Below are 26,654 nucleotides of genomic sequence, written 5' to 3' on the forward strand. Positions count from 1 at the left end.
TAATGAACCTGCTCCTGCTGCCCGGCAGCGGGGTGCGGAGCGGCGTCGGGGCGGCGCTCTGCCCGAGGCCCGCAACCAGCGGCGACTAAGCGACTAAGGCGACTAAGCGGTCGTTATTGTTATTGACACTTTCGTATTTCACTTTAAGTGCACATGGTCGCGGAACAGCGCCGACGCGCAGCCGCGCTACTCCGTTATTGAATTAATCTCCGACGTGGCTGGCTAGGACCTTGCTCCTTCTCAGATGCGACATGCCTGGGCACAGTGTTCTAGCCCCCATCCAAGCACGCGCCCGGCTACTGCGCTACGAGCGCTAATATAAATAACTATGTCATCCCGCACGCACCCGCGACAGGTTTGACAAGAGGTGCGGTGAAAGGACGGACCATAAACTGCCAGGCCATAAACTGCGGGTAGAGAGGCGCCCAGCTTCGGCCGTTCTCCCGAGTACCACAACTGGTGCGGTTTGCCAGTGAAAACCCGCGCAGCTGATACGCTATTCGCCGGGTGAAGCCGTGCCAGGGAATCCCTAGTCCCTCTCTAGTGCGGTCGGACTTGACGGCGGTCGCCCTTTCAACTTCTCCGCACGCGCTTCCCAGCTCAGGAGAGGGACGGATTTCTCCCAGCAGACGCAGGGAGAGTCCGTGAGGCGGCGACACTGGACAGCGAGGGACAGTTCCCTCTCCGACTATACCACCACCAGCCGCGCCTGTTTGGCAGGCCCGTGTCATCGCATCCTCCCCTTTCGGGGTGAATTTGAAAACACAGTCCCACGTGAACTCCGGCAGCGTAATTGGCAGGCTCATCTTATGGCCTAAAACACTGCCGAGAGCGGCGTGAAATCGGCCCGGCTTCCTACGCAGTCGCCGAGCTCAGACAGCCGTGCATTCCGAACCCAAACGCCTTCTCTCTCCCTCTTCTTGGTCACAGTCACAGTATTTCCCTCACCTCCTCCAGAGGACGGTGCACTACGGCAAGACGCTCAGCCCAGATCAGGTGGTGTGCAACAGGCCCACGGACACCCCGGACACAAGAAACACGGGACAATCCGGGAGCAGGGACATCAGCGTCCGCTGGCGCAAAGTGAAAATAGCATTAACCACACAACTTGGCTGTTTGCACTAACTGCCTAGTAATCCACTTGCCAATGTCGCACAAATGGAATCTCAGATTCCTTATATGATTTCTGAATCTGATTGTTAAACAGATTCATTAAACTCGAGACTCTGTGAGCAAATATTTTAGTGATTTAGACAATAGATTTTTATGGACATAAATAGCATTTTTTCATGCTTGGTTAGCAGCAAGCTCTTGGTTAATGGTGGAGTATGCTAAGAGATAAGGTATATGAAGACAGTCAAAGGTATTAAGCTATGGCTTCTGAGTATGCAGTCAATCTTACTTATTGAGCTAATCAAGTAGCTAACTAAACCTATTGGTCTCATGCAAGTGAAATAGCTTTAAAAACTTGAATTATTAGCATTCATTGGCAATATACACTTTCATTTGTTGGGGGGGTGAGGGGTTGACCCCTCATAAATTTGCCTACAACTTGAAAGACAGAAAGTTAATCCGCTCCATGTTCTGATAGATCGACCATGACAGCGATTCATGGTACCATAAGTCTATGGTATCTTAAGTCTATGCTATCTTACGTCTATGATATGATGAGTGTGCTGATTGAACACATCTCTTTCAGGGCTCACTTTACTCCGCCTGTTCTCATTCTCTGCCCAGTCACCTTCGGTTTCCTCAAGACACTGCAAGGCATTATCAGAACGTACTGGCATTCCGAAATGCCATCTTCCAGTCATCGGAGCCCAAGAGTCTGTTAGCTCATTATCTCTCAATACTCTCCACCGCTCCACATGAAACACTCCCCAATTAACCTACCAGCCCTTTAAAATCAACGTTAATTTGTATAGTTTCAGGGAGGTTCTTTAATCTTCAGTTATGCTGTGGAAATGTCACTTTCGTAGACAGTGGAAGTGCACAGCTGTGCTTCACGATGTGGCGATCGAGTAGTGCTCAGCCGTGGAATCAAGGGACGCTTCCACTTCCTCCTGAGGCATTACAGTGCACTTTAATGTTGGCGGGGCGCGACACTGACCGAGAGAACCCTCCACCCTCGATGAAAACCAGACCCCTCACGGGCCCCTTCAGTCCATCGCTCCACTCCCGAAATAACGCAATTAAACGCTGCGATTGAGTGTTCGCAGGGACGGGACGGAACACCGCATTGATTTTAGCCGCGGCAGAGACAATTAGGTGCGGCTGACGCCGAGAGAAGGAGAGATGGCTTCCGCAGGACAAAGGAGGTCTGGGGCTAGCGTGACTGCCCCCGGGCGCCATTAGTACAGCAGAGAAAATGGGTTAAAATGCACATGAGCACAAACACCCGCCTACACACACGCGCACACACACACACACACACACACTTGAAAAGGCTTGAAGAAAAGCCCGGCACTTAGACGTACACCGAGAGAAGGACAAATGCCTGGCGGAGTCATCCGAGCAGGCCGGGATCGTGAGAACTCCTACCTCCCCGCAGTCGCGTCTGAGAGCCCCCTCTCTCGACTTCTCGCCGCTGAGGGTCATGGAAACGTGATGCCGCGAGCGCTATCAGTGCAGGAGAGGGGCAATTTTAGTATGACTGCAAATAGCCTGAAGGTAACACGTAATTAAATCCAACCTGCAGCAGCCCGCATTAAATGTGGGAGTCGAGAAATATCTATGCCTTCTTTCTCCCGTGGCCCCTTTCGGCGAGGAAAAGACGGAGAAAATCTGGTGGTACAAAGGACCATAGATAATTGGGAATTGCCTAGGCTCCCGCCACTCTGGGATCAAAATAAGAACACTAGAGAAGTGTTCCACTAGAGAAGCTAATCACTCGTCCTGACACAGTGGAGTGCCTGCAATCAGCCCGTTTACAGTGTGTTCTCATCAGTCACACCTGGTACAATTTGTAAGCACTTGGCTAATACACACAGGAATCACTCAGAGCTTTCATCACCTGACTACCTTCTTACATCAGCCTTGTTTTAGCAAGGCTGGGGTTAACGCGGGAGTTGGGGGGAGGGTGTGGGAGGCGAACTGGTGGGTGGGTCAGGTTTAGGGGGCACTTTGATATCAGCCAGCATGCTATCCTTGTGGAATCGAAAAGGAGATTAATCTGACTGGTTCCAGGTGTCAGCCTTTGGTATCTATCTTCCAAGTCATGTAGGCTAAACGCTAGTCTGTGAAGTCTTGTTCTCATCTAACCACATTGCTGTGCACAGGTGGCATTTTCCATGCTGCATGTTTGTTATTAACAGTACGAAGCGTATTACCACACTACAATATCTAACCAATTGTAAAGTGTAACCGATTGGCTTGTATTACGCTAATAAATCCTGTCTTACCTTGAACTCATGTGAAGCTAAGCTCTTCAGATTATGTAATAAAAATGTTTAAGCATTCATTAAACAGAGTAAAGAACCAGCTATAGTTGTACATATTGCCGACACCAATTCTCTGTAAAGAATCCAATCTGCTGCGCACATTTACGAGGTTAAACCGTAAATCAGCAAAGCCGAGCAGTAAACCTCTGACAAAGCAGGCTATTTTAGCATGAAGGAACTTTATAAAGCTGGCCATATCCTCGTGACTTACGCTGGCCCATGCAATAGAATTTGCCCTTTCTAACATATTTGCTATTTATAATTTGGAGTCAGATTAATGTCCCAAGTTTTGACGTGACTTAAACCTTTTCCCTCAGTGGCTGTAGGTAAATGGGGGTAGGGTATGTAAACACAAAGCTAGAAGCCTGAATGATCTCGTGTAGCGGCAGGATCGCTTGCGCACGGTGGAATTGGAGCGTCACCTGCGCCGACTTACAACGGAGGTCCAGAAGGTTCTCTAAACTCCTGAGGCATCAGAAAGGAATTGTGTTCAAGAACACCAGTGAAACCCTAAGAAACCCTAATCCTGAAATCCTAATAAAGCACATTAAGAATTCCTTGCTTTAAAAAGCAAGGCCGACGCCAGTGTGGTGGTGTATTTAGTCCGTTTGACTGGAACGCCCAGATCATTTACAAAGGATTAAAGAATATTAAGGTAAAAGCTCTCACTGCATATCATGGGAAACATGACGAGGAAAGGACGTGGGGGATTGCTGGCACTCTGCATTTAACTCTGCATTTGCGTAGACCCCTCAATTCTTCGCCGAAAATGCTCGGTTGGGTTCCCGTCCACCATTATTAAATGTGTCATAAATTCGGGGGACTAAAGCTTTCCTTCCAGCCTGAGCGACAAAAGGCGTCGGGATGCACAGGGTGGATCCAGGTGAGGGGTCGTGCCGGGGAGCGGGAGGTGAAGCACCCACCTTCTAGAGGGCTGGGTGATGTGTTAAAGGCACAAAGAGAAGCGCCAAGCCGATGTTCTGACTGACTGAGTGCTTGAGATTAGCCAAATATGAATGGGCCAGTATGCCTATATACCTACCTATCTACATCTCTCTCTCTCTCTCTCTCTCTCTCTCATGAAAATGGATGTAGTGATAGAAGGTAGAGGTATAAAATCAATTTTATTGTAATACACTTCCAAAGAAGGCTTTTGTCATGTGGTTTTGTCCAATCTGCTGCCCAAAACATTACTGGGCCTGTGTTTGTGTCTACACCAAGTATATCCCACCACAAGGGTTTCAGTGGACTCTCCTACATATCATGTAGAGAGCATGGCAAAGCATTGCCTTTCAGTTAACCTCAATAAGCTATAATCTACAGAGAATGACCTTGGGTGTCGGTAGTTTTTAAGTTCCAAATGAGGCCAGAGGCAGTGAAAGAAACAGACACCCGAGGACGGGCTCTTCCTTTTGTGGGTAATAATGAGAGATTGCCCCAGGAACTGACACCTTGACCAGTCTCCAACAGCCACGTCAGTGCGTCCGATCACTCAAACCAATCAAAAAGCCCCCCCCCCCACCAAAAAAAACTAAAAATAAATAAATAAATGGCCTGAGCTCAAAATAGTAAAAACACCCTGAACTGTAATAACTGCATGTTTTGCATGCACTGATTTCCCTGACAGACTACAGTTGGAAAAGAACGCGTCGGAAAGTGATGCACAGTGAGTCAGAGTTGCAGTGAGACCGACCGTACAACTGGAAAGAGTATTTAAATCAGGAAGTGCAATATATTCTCCAGAAACAGACAAACAGGCAGCTTAAATGTCAACAGTTTTGCCATGTCATGCTGTTTTATTAAGGAATCCCTGTTACAGAGTCAAACGGAAGAAGAACTACACCTCAGAAACAAATTTACCATTTTTCCTTATTCACTCTGGTACTCACAAAGGCACCAATTTATAATCCCACTGAGGTATCAGGCAGAATCTGTCATGGAGATTAAAGTTCTCTGTCACTGTGGTAGAGTTGCCCCTAAAATTCCTTTCCACTGCAAACTTTGAAAATACTAGTGTAACCTTTAAAATATAGAACAATTTATAACTCTTTAGATATCTTTGAGCAGTGAACATGAATTTTCTCCAGCCAGTTTCTCTCTCACTCTTTATTCCCCTTTCCATCTGTCTGTCATGGATCACCATAACAACAGCCGACATCCTACACACTTTGACCTTTGTTCATCCTGCAACCTTTCTCGCTGTTCCTGCCTCCCAACCCCTACCAGAAATGACATCTGTTCCTCTCTCTCTCTCTCTCTCTCTCTCTCTCTCTCTGTTTCTCTCTCTCCTCGGTGAGAGGCTCACTGCTCTACAGGTGCTCATCACACTGTTCCCACACCAAGGGCCTGTTGCCATGTCAACAAAACAAAGGCCTGCAGTAGATCACTTCTGCTATGACACAGGGATAGTGGAGAGAGAGAGAGAGAGAGAGAGAGAGAGAGAGAGAGAGAGAGAGAAGAACAGAGGGGCCAATGAACTGACAGAGACAGAGCGAGAGAAGGACGCCTCTCTGCAAACAAACAAACGGCTAAAATACTCATGGCCAAATGACTTATCGGAAACATGCGCCGACGGTTTTAGCTATGGAGGAAAGGACGCAGACAGACCGGCACGGAAGCTACGGCTCGGATGAGCCAGGCTTCAAGGCAAGCGAGAAGTCTGTGACCACCGCCACGTTTCATTTACAGTGCACGGAATGCTGCGCATTCACTTACAGTACACGGAATGCTGCGTTTAAGTAGTGAATTCCCGGCACAAGTCGGGTCCTTGCATCCTTCGCCACAATTCCTTCCACCGAAGGGACGGAATATGTTTAGTGGCAGGAAGGCATGGCTGGATGGTGCCTGCTCATTCATCTCAGAGACCCAGGCAGCTCCATGGTCGGCAGAAGCAAGGACACTAAAGCCTTTGGTCCACCATCTCGCCGAGCCCAAACTGAAACAGCACTCCTCCGACGCTCCAGCGGGCCTTCGGTCCTGACATCTTTCCCTGTTCTCTTCCTCTTTTTGAGCATTGAACCCCAAAAGCCTTCCCAACCATCCATTATATTACACTTTTTTTTTTATCATTCAAACTATTTCCTGTTAAAGTCACCGGGCTGGGCGTACGAAAGGGAGTCATATTGGCGGCTCAGAGGACAAAGTGCTTCCATTCGGAGAGTTACATGTTTAAACGGGTAGCTGCCTCTTTAAAGGGCAGAGGGAAGCTTTTCAGATAAGAGCAGGGTTGTGTCTTAGTCCACCTTTGCTTACTCCTTTACGTCTTTCCCTGCTCTGTTATTTGGAAGGTTTTAAAAAAAAAACAAAAGAGATGGCACAAAGGAAGAAAGGGAAAGGGGACACACCCAATGCAGTAACGGGGAGAGGCTTGGGCCGGCACAAACCTCTCCCCAAAAAACGGTGTGGTTTTCTCTCTCATTTTCCACCGGGAGGTTATTCCGGGTCTTTTTTTGGGTGGTTTGCGCAAGCATCCAGGCGAAATCGGGCCGGTGGGCAGCCAGGCGTGCTCGTCAATATGCATTTGATGAATCAATGAGTCGATAAATCGATGAGTCAGTGAATCAGTCAATCGATGATTACTTACGCATGTACTTTAAAAGAAAGAGTGCGCGAGCTACCCCCACCACACCTGCTGGCCAGCAGGGGGCGGCCTGATTCTCCACAGACAGCTGAGGCCGGATGCCTTCAGACGATTTTTTGGAGGCCTCCACTACCCTGGCACCCAGCAGCAACATCCAATCAGCCTGCGGTGATGGCGTCCGTCACCATCCCACTGAACCAATCGGAATTTTCCTGCTTTTTCCGCTTTAACCAATGGCGAGTCCGAGATGGGAGTTTACATTCTTAAATGGGTGGGATCAGAATGCTCTCCATCTTTCACTCCAGCCCAGTGCTGACACTACAAGTACATCGGTGATGAATATTCATAAGCCTCCTCATTATAAAGCGTTCCTGGTGTATCCGTGTGCCTATGTGCCAGTCCCCGAGGAGTCTGCCTCGATGTCCTCGGCACCACAGGTCAAAGCCCACCCAGATAGAACACACATGCTTGATATCACTTTTTATCTCACAAACCCTACAAGCGATACAGAATTCAGGCAAAGAGGACTAGGTGGCTGAGGATAGTTGAGACTTGAGAGTGCGGAAATGGTGGGTTTAAAATACGCACTGGCGGGATGTGGATGGTTTGAAATACTGTACTAACAAGTCTGTTAGTCTGTTAGCTCCCCTGCCCTTCCATAAGCAGAAGCATGTGTTGCTATGTGCAGAACAAACAGATTATACAGGTGTGTGTGTGTGTGTATATAATAATAATTTCATGAATTTCAGATATCATATATATCCAGATATCATAGCAGCATGAACTTGGACTAAAGCTGGAAATATGAACAATAATTGCCCCGCCTATGCAGTTGTGCGAAGCGTGAAGCCATGGAGTGCCTCTTGATGCTTTGCTCACATGCTAGTGATTAATTTGGAAGCACACTAGAAACTGTAATTGAAAAACACAAAGGCCAAATAAAATCCTTCAGTCCCTAATGAAGTCGCTGATGCAGGCCACTAATGCACGGCACATGAACGCAATCAAGCGGAAGTGGGTCCCTGGCCCTGTGCTTGACACAAAAACACGAACATAAATTAAAAAACACACGTCTCGCTCGGTTTAGAGAGAGACGTTCCTTTTCAGAAATCGGGGGCCGATATCTCTAGTGACTTTAGGCACTGCGCTACACAAATTAGCTTGATTAGCATAAACAAGAATCTTCCAGATCTTCCGAGGAAACGGGAGTGGACTGCGTGTGCAGCCGGTATCGGGAGTCTTCCACCACACCTTCAAGATATCCGTGGCTTCGATAGCCGCTGCACTTCGCCAACAGCCTGTGGGATTTGCTTTTTGGACATCCTTCAAAATCTTTTAATACGGATATTTTTTTTTCTCGATTTTCTTCTCTGCCTCCTGCAGTGGGCCATTTTCTTCTTTTTTTCGCTCGCGCCATGCAGTTTTGCTCATCTCACACCTCGCTAAAAAGCTTGCAAGTCTCCGGTAATAGCTACCCGCTGATGTGACGAGACGATCGGCCCGTAATTGCACAGTTTAATAGTCGGGCCATGTAGCTGATAATTGGAAGCATTCGCCCTGCTACACAGCCCTGATTTCCCCATGATATTCTCAGAGCCTTCGTCATACTTTCAGACTTTTAGCAACCGCTATTTTCTGTTTTGTTTGTTTATGCCAGAGGTGAAGTCTTTGCCTTTGGTGATTACTCGATTTGGAATTGAGCTGAGTTGAAGCTGTGGTAAGTCATCACACCCCTTCCCTGGATTCAAGACCCTCGCCAGTTCTCAAAGAGAAGCAACTCGGGACCCTGTTAGGCCGACAGCCTGTTGTTATTGCCCCCTGTATCTATTCGATTTTTTATCCCAATCTGAACGTTCTTCTCCAGTATAATTCTGTTTCGGGCCCTTCATTTACAGCACATGGTGGGGCAGATAAGCTATTTGTGAATTATGCAGTCGTCCCAAGCCTCGCCCACCAGGCCGTAACCGCCTCAGCTAAATCTCCTGAGTCATGTGCTAAGCCTGAAGGCTGGGATTGCAGTAAGTACAGTTTAGCCTACTACGAGCAATAAACGCTCTCAACGGGCTACACCACAGGAAAAAGGTGCCACAGTAGCAAAATGCAAATCGTTTTTCTGAAAACCGAAAACCTGGGCCCGCAATGGCATTTTGTCAATCTGTTGCTGGTCTTTCGAGAAGTCTGCTGATTAAATCAAGGCAACACAAGCCAATCTTTAAATCTCATCGGCCGTAAACTTGTCTAGGAAGTATGACGTGACTGTGGTGGAACACTTTATGTGGACTTCAGAACAAATTGTAAAATGTTTGTGTTACAGTGCCGCCATTTTACAACTGAAACTTACGGTCTGCACCTGATGTCATCTCTAACAGCTTCAGCAGATCAGCACTGTTGTCCGTTATCGGTTTGATTTAAGGACATAAAATATCTTTAACATCACCGATCTTTAAAAGCCCCACTGGAACTGGCCTGTCTGGGGAAAAATGGGCAGCTTGAGTGCGTTTTATGGTATTTTGCGTGTTGGTTCACGTTACTAATGGATCGATGTCCTCTTAACGGCAAAACGGCCACTGGCCTACAGAACGTGTGTCTCCAGTACATTTCGGTCTTCTAGTGATTGGATGCACCAATGACAGTAGCCGCAAGATACAGGATCCTAATCTGCCAACGTAAGGCTGACTAACAGTAAAATGTAGATGTAATATGAATTAGCGCCTTCGCGGGTTTTAGCCACTGGGCAGGGAGGGCACGCCTTCTATGCTATGGACAAGTCCAGCGTTTCCCAGAGAGCTGCATGCATCTATTACAGCCTTCCCTGTATCGACGTTGAGTATGTCCCTCTGCAGAATGGCAGTGTGTTTCGAGGAGAGCACTCTCTCGGTAAGAGACAGAGGAGTCCGACCGGATGGGCGCGCCGATCGGCAAGGCTCAGAGAGGAATCGCGCCTGCCTGGCCCGTGTCTGGGACTGAATGGCGTATGTTCTACTGACGATGAGCACCGTCCAGTTTTAAGTAAGCTGCCGCCTCCATTGTTAACAAGTTTTGTGTCATCCGCAATCGACAAAGTCCCCCGGAGCCAGTAACACACCAAGAAACAATCAATAAATAAAAATGCATAATTGGATTTTAGATTGGATTTCATCTTCAAACCCGAGTTTAGGACAGAACACAATCACACAAATCGAATCAAATATCCCTGATGGAATACAGAAAAAAAGTAGCATATATCTCTGTTGATGAGGTTTCAATAGTGCAGAGAAAGACCAGTGGCACTGTGTCAGTATGAAACGTCCCAAACTCCTCGTTGATACCCAGTTCTGGCTCTGAACGAGTTAAGCGTTATGGTACTGAAGCTCTTCTGAACACTTTACTGCTGGTGTTTGGTGACCCTTCGCCAGATCACCACCTCCTAGCAATCACCGGTGTCTGTGCCTTCCCATGCCGGCGCTCTGATGCCGCTCGTTTGCAGTGGGCCACGCTGGGAGATGCAGCTCCGTTCGTGCTCCGTTCGCACTCGGCTCCATTCCGTAAACGGCCGAAGGCGGCGTGAGTGACAGAAGCAAAGGGGCAAGACTTGAAAGCGGCTGGATTGAGTGGATGAGCAATGCATGGTGGGTAAGCGATGGGACGCGTTTTGCGGGAGGGAGCGGTGGGTCTCGGGCATGCACACAGGTTCTGGTGTGCTCGCACAGCAATGCCCCCTTGCTGCCGGTACCGTTCTGGCACATGTAGCCGTGGCCTCCCTCCAGAAGTTTCCTCTCCCTCCTCCCCGTATTTGTTGCTCGGCACATGAAACACATTTGTAGCACCGCCTGAATCCGATGATCCCCCCCCCCCCCAAAAAAAGATCCGTGGCCCCAAATAAGTCTTGCAAATAAATCACCATGGCACCAATAGCACTGGACTTGTGGCATGAGTTAATTAATGATGTTACTGCACTCCACGAGGACTCCACCCCCTTGTCAAGGCTCCGCCCCCTGGCTCCTTTCCCCTCCTGCTTCTGGTAGCTGAGGGCTCACACTCCTCTGCACTGCCAGGTGTGAAGAGCACTTACACTATGGCAGCCAAATACAGATCAGTCAATCCTCCTCTCTGGAGAGAGAAAGAGCGATAGCAATTCAAACAGAGAGAGCGAGAGAGACTGAGAGAGACCGAGTGTTAAGAACATCAAGAGTGAGACAGAGAGATCAGTATCCAAAAGCAACGATCCATATCGCCTGGCGCGCACTAGCACGGAGAGCACTACTGAGCAAGCAGACAAAAGCTTTTTGTCCCCTCTCCCCTTCTGTACATCGCAGTAAATTTGGCCCTCATTACAGAGGGTGCTCTGTGCTTTGAGAAGCATGTTGTGCTTTTCACTGTGGTGCCAGCATTGAGCTCCCGCAAGATTTATGGGTAATGAAACAAGACTTTATATTATATATGGTATATATGAGACACTCCCTCTTGTAAAAAATAAGAGGATACAACCACGGGGTCAAAGAGGGTGAAAGCGCCTTTATTACTCCTCTAACGATTAGGTGAGAGAGTGAGATAGAGAAGACAGGGAGAGAGGGATAGAGGAGAGAGAGTGGAGAAAGAGCGTATGAATGACATAATCATTCTCACATACAGCTGGAGGACTGAGGAATGACTGAACGCGCCATCATGAGGAGTGAATGACAAGGGTCCTCGGAGAACACTTGTGCCTGAAGCTCAAGTTGTGCTGTAGATCAGACGTAATTGATGGAACTAAACAAAGTATCTCCAGCCAGAGGAGATGCAGACATGGGGCTTGGAAAGTGAAGGCAAAGTTTTCATTTTTTGTACAAATGTGCTGCAATTTGGTACTGAGAATGGCGGCTTGCAGAAGGTAGGTAATTAGCTGAATTGTATTTGTGTGTGTGTGTGTGTGTGTGTGTGTGTGTGTGTCTGCACTGAAAGATCACTTAAGCTCTCGCGCAGGTCCTGTTTACTTAAAACAAAATATCCCCTATCTCCATCTAGCCGGGGAGATACAAGGAATGCTTAATGGATTCAGGAAGATTCCTTCAAGACTGGTCCGCCTTGACGTGACTGCATCTCCTAACTCCTGCAGATCTGCCAGCTGCATGTGCACGCTGAGAACCGCCTGTCCGAGCGCATCCCAAAGCCCCTCTAGTGGATTCCGAACTCCTATCTGACCACATCCCAAAGCCCCTCTAGTGGGTTCCGATCTGGTGTCTCTGAAGGCTGTTTCAGCTTGAGCAAGCCTGGTTCCGCCATAGGTGGGGACAGAGTGGTCTTCTGTGGCTGGAGCCCAATCAGCCCCAGGCTGGGACCTGCTGGCCCAAGGCGTTTATGCTCAACACACCGACGCTCACTGGAGGTGTTTTGTTTTCAGCTTTTGACCATTGCCCACGAAAATCCCAGGAGGCATTCCAAAAGATCGCAGCTGTTTCTGAAATACGCAAACCGGCCTGTCTGGCACCAGCAACCATGCCAGGGTAAAAGTCACCCAGATCAGAATTTTTCCCCAGTCTGATGCTCCATGTGAACGTTAACTGGAACTGCTGGCAGATGTCAACATGATTTTATGCATCATGCCGCTTCCACTGGCTGATTGGATAATTACACGAATGACCATGTGTACAGGTGTACATCCTAATAAAGTATCCATGCACACATATACAAACACACGCATGCATACACACATACGCGTGTGTGTGTGTGTGTGTGTGTGTGTATTAGGGTCTGTGCATGGTCACACTCCATTAGCTGAGCTGTATGTGCACACATCTCTTCCACGCCTGGGTCCAGACCTCCGGAATTCTAGGGGTGGGGCCGTTCTCCCACAGCCTGACATCATCATCTTGTAACAGACAGGCATCCATGGGCGACGCCATTGCTCGTGTAATGAGTTACACGGATGCAACCAGCAAGCCCGGGCTAGTGCAGTCGGAGGCCTGGTGTGAGCAAATGAGACTTCTCTCTCAAGTTGTACAGTTCAGGTGTCTGTCGTACGGAACGTGCAGAGAGGGGGAAAAGGAGAACCACATAAATGGCAATAATGCATATTTTATGCAAATAAGGTCTTCTCACACGAAGCCACCTCAACCCACTGATAATGCAGGCACTGGTGTGTGTGTGTGTGTGTGTGTGTGTGTGTGTGTGTGTGTGTGTGTGTGTGTGTGTGTGTGTGTGTGCATGTGCGTGCGTGCATGGAGGGGTTTGTTATCCAGCCCACGTTTCTGCTGCCGGAGCACAGATCCGGAGCGTGTCAGGAACCACAGATCAGAAGTTGGGTCATAGAACTGCTGAGGAAGGTAAATGAAAAACGTTAAACAAATATTTCAGCATTTTTTTCAACACAGCCTGGGTTTAATTTGCTCTGGTTTTTAAGTGCCCGACAAAAAAGATTTTAGCTCTTCACTGGCGTTCACAGCGCGCACAAGACGGTCTGCGGTCCTCGAACGCTCTCGCGTCATCTCGCGCCTCAGATGTCTCGCAACCCCTCGCGCATCGCCATGCAAACGCGTCAGATGTTCCACATCAGAGTCCTTCCTCTGGGAGAGTTTTAACGGGAAAGCTCCGGTGATCTCTGCCAAAGACCTTCACGTCAGCTTCGTGTTTCCCCCAATAAAGGAAGAGCGGCTTTCATTCCCTCGACAGCCGGGAATCTTGGCAAGGGCAGCGAGATGCTGAGATTCGAGAGGTGTTGCGGAGTTCCTAGATTAATCCCACACCACCGATGTCTTACAACAAGAGCCAGTGGGCACAGTGCAGGAGCAAGAAGGGGCCTTTTTTCAGACTTTGATCAGGACAGGATGATAAAAGAATCGGCAGAAAAATGAAATAGGCCATTGTGACACAGGCGTTGAATAAGCCGGGGTACAGCCTGCTCCGCTGTAAATTAGTGATGCGCGAGTAATTAGAAACAAATTGCTACACTCCTGCTAGTTACCGTTCAAACCAATGTGTGATCTAATATCTCATTATAATTTGGGTTTCTGTGAGGGAAAGATCAGACACGCTAACTGAATATCAAACACAGCTATGGAAAAAGGAAGGCAGAGAAGGCAGGAAGGCAACAACGCTTGCAAATAACGGAAAACTCCCGGCCACATTAAGTGCGGGGTCGTTTGCGGAGGTCTCTGTGGTGCTGCAGAAACCTGTGGCTAGGGGCGTGACAACTTACTTCCACTGTTTCAGTACACCCGTGCTAATCTGGAATCGTTTTTGACTCTCGGATCCTAATAAACACTGCTACATGTATTGAAAAAAAGGTCTGCTCTCAATCCATAGCCCTTCTTTTAAATGTTTCACCTATACAGGCAACGTCCGTATGCGCGTGTGTGTGCTGTGTGTGCACCCACAGCTACCATAAGTCAAATGGGATTTTGAAAAGCTTTTTTTTGCCTCTCCAGGAAAAGAGGAATCATTTATTTCTGCATTCTGACAATTCGTAGCACATGCATAATGCGCCACATAATTGTATTCATAATGCATCCGGAGACTTATACAATGAAGCCTGGCAGTAACATAATAATGAACCGCTAGCTGTGGCACGCCAGACCCTGCTCTTCCATCACCTTCATCCTGCCCCCGACTCGACTCCCTCCAGTGAAAGCCAAACAGTTTTCAATTACCGTCCGCCCAGCGGAATTAAGGTGGAGGAAAGTGGAGCTGTTGGAGGTGTCAGCAGTGCCGGAGGCTTCGGCACATGGCCGGAGTTGCCAGCCCATCGCTTCCTCGTCCCCAGCCGAGAGCTGTGAGATTGTTTCACTGTCTAATGACTCGGGCTCAGAAGTGTCCCCCCTCGACCCCCCCCGGGACCCCCTGCCTCCCGACAAAGGGAATATCCAAGAAGCGCCGCTCCAAGAAGCCCTCATTCCAGGGCCCCGTGTTCCGGCCACGTTGCCGTGGAAACGCAGTCCAAGCTGCTGGAATTCAGGGCTGGATGAGAAGGAGGGATGGCTGACCGGAGCTCGCAGGCAAATCTCGCCTGGATAACCTGCTACGTTTGATGGGATTTCCTTCAACTTTGCTGATAAGGGGTGGACTGCATCTCCCAGTTTACTCTCCACTATGGTCGTTAATGCTAGACTCCAGAATGGTTCTGGGTTGGATGGGCATTTGTGTCCAATGACAAACCACAGTTAGCACAAAAGTCGAGAACAGCAAGAGACCCGAACCCAGTTATGAATGTCTTCTGAATGTGTTCACAATCTCTATAGCCTATAATAACCTATAACCTATAATAACTAGTAGCTGCAACACAAATACCACTGTGATAAAGAAATATACTTTCTTGCAACTATATGCATATTGTGCTTGGGATATTGATCTGATTAACATGGTCAGCTTTATTTTTGACAAAAATCTAGATAGGATAGTATGCTCACAACAGACAATAAACATTTAGTTCGAAGGCTTATTTGAATATTGCATCTTATGCCATTATCATTATTGTAAAGTATTGTAATAATAATTACCAAACAATATATTGTACAGCCGTAAAAAGATGATTTTACCAGCTTGGAAACTGTGGCCTAGTCTTTGCCTCATGCTCTCTGCAAAACTATTTTAGCTAACAAAAATAAGTCAGTGGGACCGGGGTCTCTTCCCTGTAGGGCTGCGATTGGCTGCAGAAGAACAGTCTATGTTTCTGCATTCGGTACGGGGTCACGCCGAGTTCAGGAGGCGTGGCCTTGGCCAAGTCAGCCTGCTCAGCTCAAGGGAGCCAAAGCAGGGTGCCCCAGCTGACTCCCACCCACACGGCGCTTAATACGAGGAAGAACTGAACTACAGGCAAAGGATTCGGAGGACAGCTTTGCAATCGTGGTAAGTCCAAGTAATACAGTTAAAAGGCTCGGAAATACAGGGTTTCTTTTTTTTTTTTTTTTTTTAAAGGGGGCGGGGGGTGAACAGAGGTACGGATCCATATCTCAGTGCTTTGCGAAGGCCGATAACTCCAACACATCATCCCGAGCTAAGATAACAGAACCCTAGCTGTGGGAGCACAAAAACCGAGATAATGTCATCGCCGCCATCTCCATCATCATCATCATCATCATCACCGTCAATCGCCGTGTCATTAACTGTTCGAGCTCTGGGAAAAACGCGTTCCCTCTTCTTCTGCGTTTTACAGTAACCCCCGAGAAGACAGGCTGTAGGCACCCTCGTACCCGATTGCAATTATGTGGGAAATTGCTGTCGGGTCAGTCTGACTCAATACTTCCACCTAGCTTTCTCTCCACAGAAAACACAGTCGCTCTACAAGAGCTTCACACTGGAAGCAATAACACACGTCCATTAAATGTGACTCTTATCCACTTTCCTCTATATATGAAAGAATATAGATTATCACTATTAAAACACAATTTAGGTAGACACATGTAGTGCACAAAAAAATGGAAGGAGCGGTCTGAAAAAGTCCAAATATCTTTAAATGCAAAAAAAAAAAAACCTCTGAAAGATCTTGCCCATGTGCCATAATTCATAGAAACACAAACGCTTCGGAGCATGACACTCGCAACAGATGCTGGCTTTGGAGACTAGGTCTCGACCCGATTACAAAGAGACCCGTTCGGCCTGGGCGCCACTGAAACCGGCAAGCGGCAACTTGGAACAAACAAACTTAAATGATAACAGGTGATTATTGATTTATGAAGCTAAAAGCAATGCTTTACTTACCTTCCTGGACCGCCTGGAAAGGATTGTTGGGCTCAATAAACTTTATGGAGTGGGTGATTTTCTCACTCTGCAAAATGTCATCGTTGAGGCTGAGGTCAGAGATGGCCAGCTGGAACACCTCGTCATCCCTCGCGGCATTCTCTTCGAAAATGGCACCTGCAGAGAAAACGCACGGTTAAACGCAAGCCTGTAGCCTTGAGCGCCCATAATCCCAGCAATCATTCTTGTCACTAAACAAACACCACGGCTCAGATTTTCCTGCCATCACGCAAGCAACCGGGACGCTTGCAGCGGACCGCTGTGGACGCAATAACGCGGTGCTCCCGGGGAGTTATTAGGATTAGGGGAACGTCCCTTTCTACCAAACGTGGGAAAGATTGTGCCATTAATAAGCGCGCTGTCCGCATTGTGGTAACTGCTTCGTGGCACCGTGGCACTGGACCCGCCGGATTCTTGCTGACATGGTGCGCTTCTATTAAGCCGAATGTGACTTTATTGCATGCAGCATCAATAAACACGTTTCGGAGGGGCCGCTTTATCTACGGCTCATGGTGCCAAAGTGAGAAAATACAAGAGCACTGAGATTTTCTTTATCAGTCAAATATAATAAGTGGCCTCCGCTACTTAGAGAAGGAAATCGAAAAAGGAGGGATGTGCACCCTCTCCCTCTCTCCCCATCTCTCTTTCTCCTACAGGTCATAATTCAGTGGGCAAACTTCGGTGTGGGATCTCTTGATCATCACGGAAGAGCCTGTGGCATGGAAAGCATGTCATAAATAAACTGCGCAGCCGTGTGTGGTTCAGGCTCGCAATTTCACTGACACCCAAGGACACCAATACTGGTTTATTTCCATGGTGCGGCAACTATTTCAGTTTTGCAAATTCCATACCACGTGGCTTGCAGGTTATAAACTCAAGCTTGTCTATATCCTCACGTCATGCAGAAGCACGCTGTAACGTGTTATGCAGAAGCACGCTTTAACATGTTACACGAGTGCGTCCACACGTTCGTACAGCCGAACGGCGTGAAAAAACTTTGTCTAGCCCGCACATCTCTGCATTCATTGGCTCATTGATAAATGGCTGCCTTGCGTTGAAGGCACAACTGAATGAGGCCTTCGTTCTCTGCCTGCTGCCCAAGTGACCGATAACGGGAGCAGGCAGTCGGAATTCACCCGATGCGCAACCGTGACGTGCGGCTTATTTAGCTGGAATAGAAGTGTCGCATCTGCTCATCCCACCGGCCACGCGAGCGCAGGCCAGACCCCCCACTGCCTACCCTTGCCTTCCAATTACCAGGTTTGGATAGCCGGGGCCTGTGCAAATCATCGCACCATCCTGCAAATCAGTTTTCCGCCGGTCCCTCCCTTCTCTGGATCGCTCCTGTTTATCTTTAGGCCTCTGATGCGGAATTCAACCCGGGCAACTAGACCCAATGTGACAAAGTGCATGGGAGGGACGCACGAGAAGCCCGTGTCGGTGATTTCACGTGTCGGGTCGCAGACGCAGCCGTGTCTCCGACTTAGAGATGGCCGCATGAAAGAAGAAGGAGCCTCGAATCGATGAAGAATCTGACTGCCGGTGGTCCAGTGGAAATGTAGCCATCCCTAAATGCAAAACCATCCAAAATTACAGCTGTGTCTGCCTGCATACGGGTCCTTACAGGCATTTCTTTAACTACATGGGAGCTATCAACATCAACATAATGAGAAGTTAAACAGATTATGATTATGGCATAGCATATTTCAGCAACAAGCTTTACCAAACGTGTCGTTTCGGATAAACTGAAGGACCGGACTTGTGCGTTAAGATGTAACTGGTGCAAAGACCACGGCTGAGCAAGAATTAGCCAGTGACATCCACCCTGTGTGTCTGACAGCGGATAGATTGGCTGCAGCTGATAAATGAGGCTCTGCAAGGCACCGGGCGGACGTTTGCGCATGAGCACAGAATGGCATTTCACCACGAGTTCTCCGTAAGCAGGTTGCGAACCTCTGTGCAAAGCACCTGAAAGGGACCTGCGCCGCTGCTTGCGTTCACACGTGGGCTTACATGCAACGGCAATGAAGGTCTGATTAATTTTTTGTTGTTATGACCGGCGAGGTTATTATGCGGCAAACAAAAGATCAAAAAACTCGCCAAGCCGAGTCTCTTGCAAATTCGAACTGGTTTGCTAAGATGCATGTGCTGAGAGCTAATTAGAAATGGCTACTGACTATGATTTAGGAGACATATGCATCCTCAAAATTGACAAGGACATCTCAAAAACATTGTTATAATGTTCATATTTGAAATTTTAGCTTTCAAAACAGCAGCCAGCTCTTTAATACCTTACTACTGTTTTAAAAGATTCACTGTTGTGCCAAACTCTGTATGAAGGCCTTGAATATGTAAATATCAAGTGCTTTATTAGTCAGCTAAATTATTCAAATAGGCAATAAGACAACTGGACTTCTGTTTTATAAGGGCTACAACACTTTATTATTCTCATTTTCCCTCTCTTTCCCTCTCTCTCTCTCTCTCTCTCTCTCTCTCTCTCTCTCTCTCTCTCTCTCTCTCTTCACCCCCCCCCCCCCCCTCCTCTCTCCAGTTCACTGGGGTGGTGTGTTTGAGTTGAAAGGCTGGGCTGCAGGAGAACTGAGCTGCTGCAATTTCATTAAAACTGAACAGTTGTACTTATTCTGCACTCTTAACTATGGTCAAGGGGTGTGTGTGTGTGTGTGTGTGTGTGTGTGTGTGTGTGTGTGTGTGTGTGTGTGTGTGTGTGTGTGTGTGTGTGTGTGTGTTGGGGGAGATAGAGAGAGAGAAAGACAGACAGACAGACAGACAGAAAGAATGAGAGAGCATCCAACAGAGAGAGAGAGAGAGGACTTGAAATCCATCGTCAGTGTGAAATGTCCGAGCTATTCAGTGGTGAAAAGCCCACTCTCGCCCACCCTTCCCCAGTTCCACCCTCTCTATACTTCGTCTTTTTCCTCCTCCCTGTAAAAAGCGAGTGAATGTTGGCACGGGAATAACTGCTGGTGCACACCGCAATATTTGTTACATGTGGCAGAAACCTCTTAAATCCGACAGTGGACCGGCTAGACTAAACGGCTAAGAAGTGAAATGGCTATTGCTGTCTGGTGAAAAAAAAAGAAAAAAAAAAAAGAAAAAAAAAAAAGCTCGGAGTAAGCGTTTGTTCTCTATTCACTTATTTACTTCACGGGGCTTTCTTAAAATTTCCCTCACGTTCCGTGCAAAGTTCAAGCTTATAGCCGAGAGGGGGAGAGGGAGACGGTCAGCCCTCTCACGCGCATTTGCTTGGTTTTCTACAGCTAGCCAAATTAAAGATGTCTCTCCGGTTTTCCCAAGTTAACTACATGTCCATGAATTATACATATATATTTTTTTCTCCTTCGCTAACCTTTTCACCTTCTAACGAGACCGGACTTTAAATTCGATGCTTTTTTTTCCCCAACTAGGTCTTTCAAATGCAATTGTTATAATCCCAACACGAGCAAACATCTACTTTATTGCAACCATTCTCTCAAATGAAATTCATTCCGGTGACCATCGCGGAATGTTCTAAGCCACAGGCTTTCGCGTCCACCGACTAAGCCCTCCAAACAGTCATCAGTTTTCTGTCTTGTACCTGATAGCGCATTCATCAGGACCATCGCATCCTATATCTTTAGATACCATCCTCCCTTCACCGGAGCCGCTGAGGCTGAAAAACAACTGATTCAAACGGTTTCGCGTTAAACATTTCTACTCGGCTTTGAACAGCTCAGTCTCGACTCAGAGAGTATTTATTCCCATGCTCCTTACCGATATGAATGATGGAGTCCGCTCCTACAGAATTGCACTGCAATATCCCAAAGGAAAGGCATATTATCAGCAATTCCATCTCCGATTTCTTCTAACGCAGCTCATCCACACGCTCCCCAGACGTCGGTAAATTCCAAAGACACCGCCGCTGTGATTTTAGAGTGATGAACGGGGCGGAAAATGAAAGTGTATAGGCTTATTCAAACGACAGCGGCGTCCGGAGGGGCTGCGAACCACCAAATGTAAAGAATCGGGAATGACGGGAAACGGTTGGGAAGAGAAGCCCGGCGAAAGAATCTGCTGTTTTTGGGGGAGGGGGGGTGAAAGCGCAGAATCCGGTACCCTCTCCGTAGGTCTCGCTCTATCCAGGCGCTCGCGGAGTCTGAGACATAACAAACTGCAAACTGCGGAGGAGGGACACCCCCGCGCGCGCGCTCGCTCGCTCGCTCGCTCTCCTCGATCTGCCGCACCACGTGACTGCAGAGAAGCCCTATGTAGACCGCTAAGCTGTGCGCGGAAAGAGATGGAGTTCGCCCTAGCAGGAGACGGAGACGGCGTTAAGACCGTACCGTACCCCACCCCCCCCCCCACCCCACACCCCCGAAGCTGACGATATCAAACCGTCACGGCAATAAGCCGAGGTGGATACGATGGAGAAGACATTCCGACGAGAAAGGGAAAAGGAATATATGCGGGAATCCCACACACCGCTCATATTTTACGAACAAGTGCGAGTCAACGCGCGCAAAGCTCGAACCGGTAACTTTCTCTCGCTGAAGTATTAAAGTTGAGGTGTTGATATCATAGAAGCGGCTAAGCTGTCACTTGCCGTCGCGGACGATGCTCGTGTGAGAAAGTTAACAGTTGCTGCAAGTTGAGGAGAAACGAACGGTGATCTTTGGCGGCGCGTAAGAGCGGTGAGGAGAGATCTGCGCGGCGGAGAGCCACGGGTACAAGCCTTAAGAACCATGGGAAGTCTCGCCAAAATAAAGGCTACTGATTCGCGCGCATTACAGAAGATGGAAAGGCTTGAGTGACCTGTAAACGAAAGGACAGCATTTCTCCGTCTTCAGGGAGAAAGGCCGCGGATCGCTAAGTGCGTGTCGACGTTCGACGGCGTACCTGCACATCGCGCAGTGTCTCTACATGTTGCCTTTTTCTTGTTGTCGGGGCGCATCGGAACGTCTGGACGTGTGCCGTCTTTATAGTGCGAATGAAAGTTGCTTACAACCATTTTAACAATTTTCGGCAGCAAAGGGATAGTCTTTTAATTCATAGCAGAATTTCCATTTAATTGATTGAGTGAAGTTACAGTTACAGTTACAGGTTTTCTAAGGACAGCATTAAGTGTTGTTTTAGAACCAGAACACTCCGTAAAAGTAGACCCAGAACTGGGCGAAAATGGTGTTTTACTGAGGCAGAATTTCTGTGTCGAGAAAGAGTATGTGATGGTTCTGTGGTTACACTGAAAATAACGCGGAAAGAAATAAAGACATATCTTCTAAAGGAGCGACCAGATGAACGCAAAGATCTTGGAGCCGAAGACAGAACGTGATATTCTTAATCTTACAATTAAAGGATATTTCTTGCAAGTTAATGCGAAAACGGAAATGTCCCTTAATTGTTTGGCTAAGTATATTCTGCGCGCGGAATCTTTCAGCACCACGGACCGTGGGACAGCTCCAGTCGAGCTCTCGGACGTGAAATGTGTACACGAGTACACGATACAGTCGTGCCCTTGTTCATTTTATCGTGAAATGTGTTACACTACACAATAACAATCGAACCCTTGTCCATTTTCTCTTGGAAGCGCCTGATCATTAAACCATTTGCTCATCCTGTTTTTCATACCCATATCGGCATTGAACATTGTGTCAGTGTTGAAAAACAGTATTCTATATTTATGAATGTGTATTTCATATCTTATTATATTTTTCTTTAATGTCCGCGCTATCACGAGACTCTGACCGACATACAGATCAGTGCAGGATTCACTCGCTGATCTCTAGAAATTCAATTAACATGTTGATAATGGAGTCTATCGCTCCGCGCGGCCATGCTAAGATCGCCCGAGTCCAATATATGTTCTTCACGGACTTAAGACTGTCTACACCGACCTCTCGGTATGCTTTGCTGGATTCGGCTGCGCGCAATGCAAAATAAGGGCGCTGGAATAACGGACGCGTGAGTCTTGTCTCTGCAGAGAAGCTGCTTCGGAAGTCCGCTAGTGTTGTTTGGAAAGCAAAGCGCGCCCGCCTCTGGACTGTGGTTACAAGTGGGTGTTGCAGATTTAAAGGAGACCGGGCTGCAGCGGGGGAAATTAGAAAATCCAGACATCCTGTACTAAACGACCGCTTTTTGGCACGTTAAAACTAAAATGGATATCGCAAAATCTATTCGGAAAACAGGAAGTTTCATTTTTAAAAAACCTCTGATTGCTCTCTATCATTTCAAATCCCCCACCAGTGTCTCGTTTATATAACGGTAATACAACAAATGACCTTTGACTACATTTTGGACCGTCGCCTTTCTCGCTACAGTCGCTCGTTTACCCTGGGTTGTTCTTACTAGGCTATCATCGCGGCGCCAAAAGCGACATCCATGCAGGCCTTTGCCGACGGTTTTCTTGTCCTTTCTGTTTACCAGAATCCCACTCGACCTCTTCCCTCCGCTGTCACGTAAGCGACACGTCCAGCGGGAGATGCATGCAAATGGCATTTCTCTCCGTACAGACCCAGTGACAAATACCAAAACAATGTGATTCAGAGCGTAATTAGAGGGAAGGAAATTCTCTGCGATCGCGGCTGCATTAGATCGCAGTGACCCGTAGGGATAACGTGATTAATTCGCGGAGCTGTGGGCCAATAAGTCGTGTAATAGCTTTCCGCCTACCTGCGAGAGCTACCTATGTGAAGCAAGCAATAGCGCCGAAAAGCAAGGGTGTCTGCCATCAGGCATGGGTAATTTATGTGGATTCCTGAACGTTGGGTGTAATGAAATCCCGCTGATTTTGGTACGGATGTGATGTAATTAAAACCTGCTGCGATATTATAATAAAGCGTGAGTGATCTGCTCTCTCTCTCTCTCTCTCTCTCTCTCTCTCTCTCTCTCTCTCTCTCTGACAAAAATAATGCACATTTGCCTAACAAAGACTAGTTTTTTCCTCTGAATCCACGCAACACAAATCCACGCAACACAAATGCACTTCGTAGTATATTAGATATCTGTGAAAATCATTATGATTTAGAAACATTGAACTGTTCGGCATCTTTCCCAGAACGACAGCAAAAACTGCAGCAGCTAAAAGGTCTTCTAAACATCAGTTATGAAAATACATGATAACCGTTTGAAGCCAACAGAAAATTAGAATTTTCTGAAATAAGAACAGGTGAAATACAAGCCATTTCCCAATGCATGCACATATGCGTCTGATCACCAGTCAGTCTTATGTTGCAGAAGCAGCCTGGCTGACAATACGGAACGTGGAACCTGTTACTCTGCAGAACGCATCTCTCTTTGTTTGTGCCTTTATTAATTTCATCCTAGTTATTGTTCAAACCGCAGCCTCCATTGAGTCGACAAATGACTTGGGTGTTGCACAGCTGCGGGTCCCATATGTGCGCCAAACAGTCTTCTCCCTTACCGCTAACTCCACACGAGGTAGGCTACAAAGCACCGGGCCCTTTGAAGTGCAGTCTAAAGATGATCCCAAGCTATGCAACCCCGTGCCAAGCAATGAAGGACTTGTAAGAAAAAATTCCAATTATGGGAGACCAATGCTCCAAAATGCGTTGCGATGAAAACTTAGCAGGCCAGGTCACTTTGTGTTCGAGTTGGAGACCGAGTGGTATTGCTTAAACACCTGGGCGTTATTTTTACGCATTCAAACCGCTGACATTGAATGCAGGAACCGGTGTGGCAGGGGGACAAAGAATTTTCGTGCGGTGCTCAAGGTGTGGATGGCATCGCTCCGAATGAAAAAGGCCCTGTTATTGTCAGGCTTTAATGGCTCTGTCATAACGCAAGTAAAAAAATTTAAAAAACCTCACTTATTCAAAAGCATTCACAAAGCGAGCTGTCTGAAAGTCAAACTTTGAAGGTCTTCTGCTTTCTCGTCTCGGTCAGTCGTCAAAAGGACAATGTCGTCTGGCCAAATGCAGGTCTCACTGTCAGTTCGTCCTGCTCATATTTCCCCAAGCATTTATTGTACTGGAAGGTACACATATTCTGAAGTTATTTAAGAAATAGACAAAGTCATTTAAATTAAACACTTTTCCTGTTTACCGTTTAATAGCCCCTTTTGGGGTGAGAAGGTAGATATGTCCAAACCCCATAAATGAAACGAAATGAATGAAATAACCTTTGTATTACTTCCAAGGGCTTTGAGCTTCGTATAATTGAGTGTCCTATTCTAAAGATATCTAATTAAAAGCTTCCGAACGTGTTTTTTTTCTTTCTGTTGTGTTGTACCTCGTTTCTCTGCGTGGTAAATCTGCTGTAGTGTGTGAGACCTTGAAATCCCTTGCAACCATCTCTCCCAACTGTAAACTCGTTTTTTCAAAAGACCGTCCATAGAGAACAAACACAAATGACTGGAGAACTGTTAGTTACTACAGGAAAGGTTTTCCACCTTATGTCACATTGTTTTAACATTAACATAACATTAGCTGCAGAGATCAAAGATCTCACCTTAAGGCAGAAAACCTAACCAAACCAAAACTCCCACATGCAGCCGGATCTCCATAACATGGTCATCCTAACATTTCATTACTCATAACGATAAATAAAACATGAACTCGCGGAGTATTAACACTGCTGCGGCTTTGACAACTTAACACCTATTCTGTTTTCAGCCTGAACTCCACTAAACTGGAGTTAGCCTCCGTAACAAGGAAAGAAATATTTAGCTCTCCTTAGAGTTGCAGCATTATTCTGGATACCTGTGCATTATTACACCGGCTATAAGCTTCAGATTTTACCACGGATATATATAGGTCTGTTTGACAAGTAATTTCAGTCCCACAATCAGAGGACACAATAGTAGAAGTGCAACAGACCAAGACAGTTCCAATGTCCAGGTAGAAGAGCAGAGCAAAGTCTCTAAAAGTCTTGTCAATGTACCGATCAGGGATATATTCTGTTTTACGCCTTTGGCATCTCTTAGTCTATACGTGCGCTGAGGAGGGAGTTCGGGGGGATTCTTATTTATTTATTAGTTGAAAACAATGTTCGGTGTGCTTATTTCTCACTGCATCTCTATTCTTGCCTGGGATCCCGTGACTCAGAACAGAATAAGAGTGGTTGCAAACGCATGAAGTTTTGTTCTGCTGTGACAGCCTAAATGAATACTTAGAATCCCTGATCTATTCTGCTAAACGCAGTATGGAGTGACTGGGAAGCTATTCTTAGATATCTCTGTACACCCACGCGGACACTCCAATAAATAGTTTCTTTTGTAATTCTATGTGCGAAAAAGTCAATATCAAGCATGAACTGGTAAGGCTGGTGACTTCTTTTTTGTTTTGTTTTGTTTTGTTTTGTTTTGTTTTGTTTTGTTTTGTTTAAATAAAGTGATTCAGTGTTTCTCGTCTGGTTGTTCCAGTCTGTCATGAAAGAAGTAAACACTACATGACAGCAGGGATTAACCCGAAGTATGCGGAAGGAGGACAGTTCATAGCTCATATGCTCAGGCTTAATCCATGACCTGACAACAGAAACTGCTGGGGTTTACGTCACTTGGGTTGTGGTCATTTGTTCCACATCAGATGTTAGCAGTGCCTGGTGCATTCATGTTATTTCATGTGCCCTAAGTTCAAACAGTGATGAATTAAAACGTGTTAAAGATGATTAAAGACATGTGAACTGGTCTAATGCGTTCAGCCACACTAGGCCTATTTTCTCGGTGCTGCTTTGCATCAAAGTGTGAATTCTCAGATGAATCCGGCAAACAAAGACACTTCGGTCTTCATTTTATCATCCTTCCATTAACGCCATGGCGGGTCGCAGATCAAACGTTATTTGACGTTTTCATTCCCACATCCAGGCCGAGTCCGACTGGTGGTCCCTGTCTGGGCTTGGCCCGGTCCGAGCACAGAGAACGGAGCAGAAAACACCCGATGAAAATCTAGCTTCACTAAATGAGCAATTTTTTGTGAATACGTATTTCTTCTCTA

The 26,654-nt window shown here is 47.1% G+C and overlaps 1 protein-coding gene across 3 annotated transcripts in view; it reads right to left on the minus strand.

Annotated features, from left to right (window-relative positions):
• grid1b (glutamate receptor, ionotropic, delta 1b) overlaps positions 1 to 20,884 on the minus strand; it is a 218,995-nt gene extending 198,111 nt beyond the window's left edge. For all 3 annotated transcript variants that reach the window (XM_081697688.1, XM_035533704.2, XM_035533703.2), the window contains exons 1-2: positions 20,482 to 20,884; positions 16,672 to 16,827 (exon numbers count right to left, since the gene is read on the minus strand). In XM_081697688.1, the coding sequence (XP_081553814.1) occupies positions 16,672 to 16,827; positions 20,482 to 20,560 (235 nt within the window). In that variant the 5' untranslated portion in view covers positions 20,561 to 20,884. The remainder of the gene's footprint in view (positions 1 to 16,671; positions 16,828 to 20,481) is intronic.
• Between the last annotated feature and the right edge of the window lie 5,770 nt (positions 20,885 to 26,654).

The sequence above is a fragment of the Electrophorus electricus genome, chromosome 15 (genome assembly GCF_041902795.1).
Source record: "Electrophorus electricus isolate QZ-2024a chromosome 15, ASM4190279v1, whole genome shotgun sequence".
Lineage (NCBI taxonomy): Eukaryota > Metazoa > Chordata > Actinopteri > Gymnotiformes > Gymnotidae > Electrophorus > Electrophorus electricus.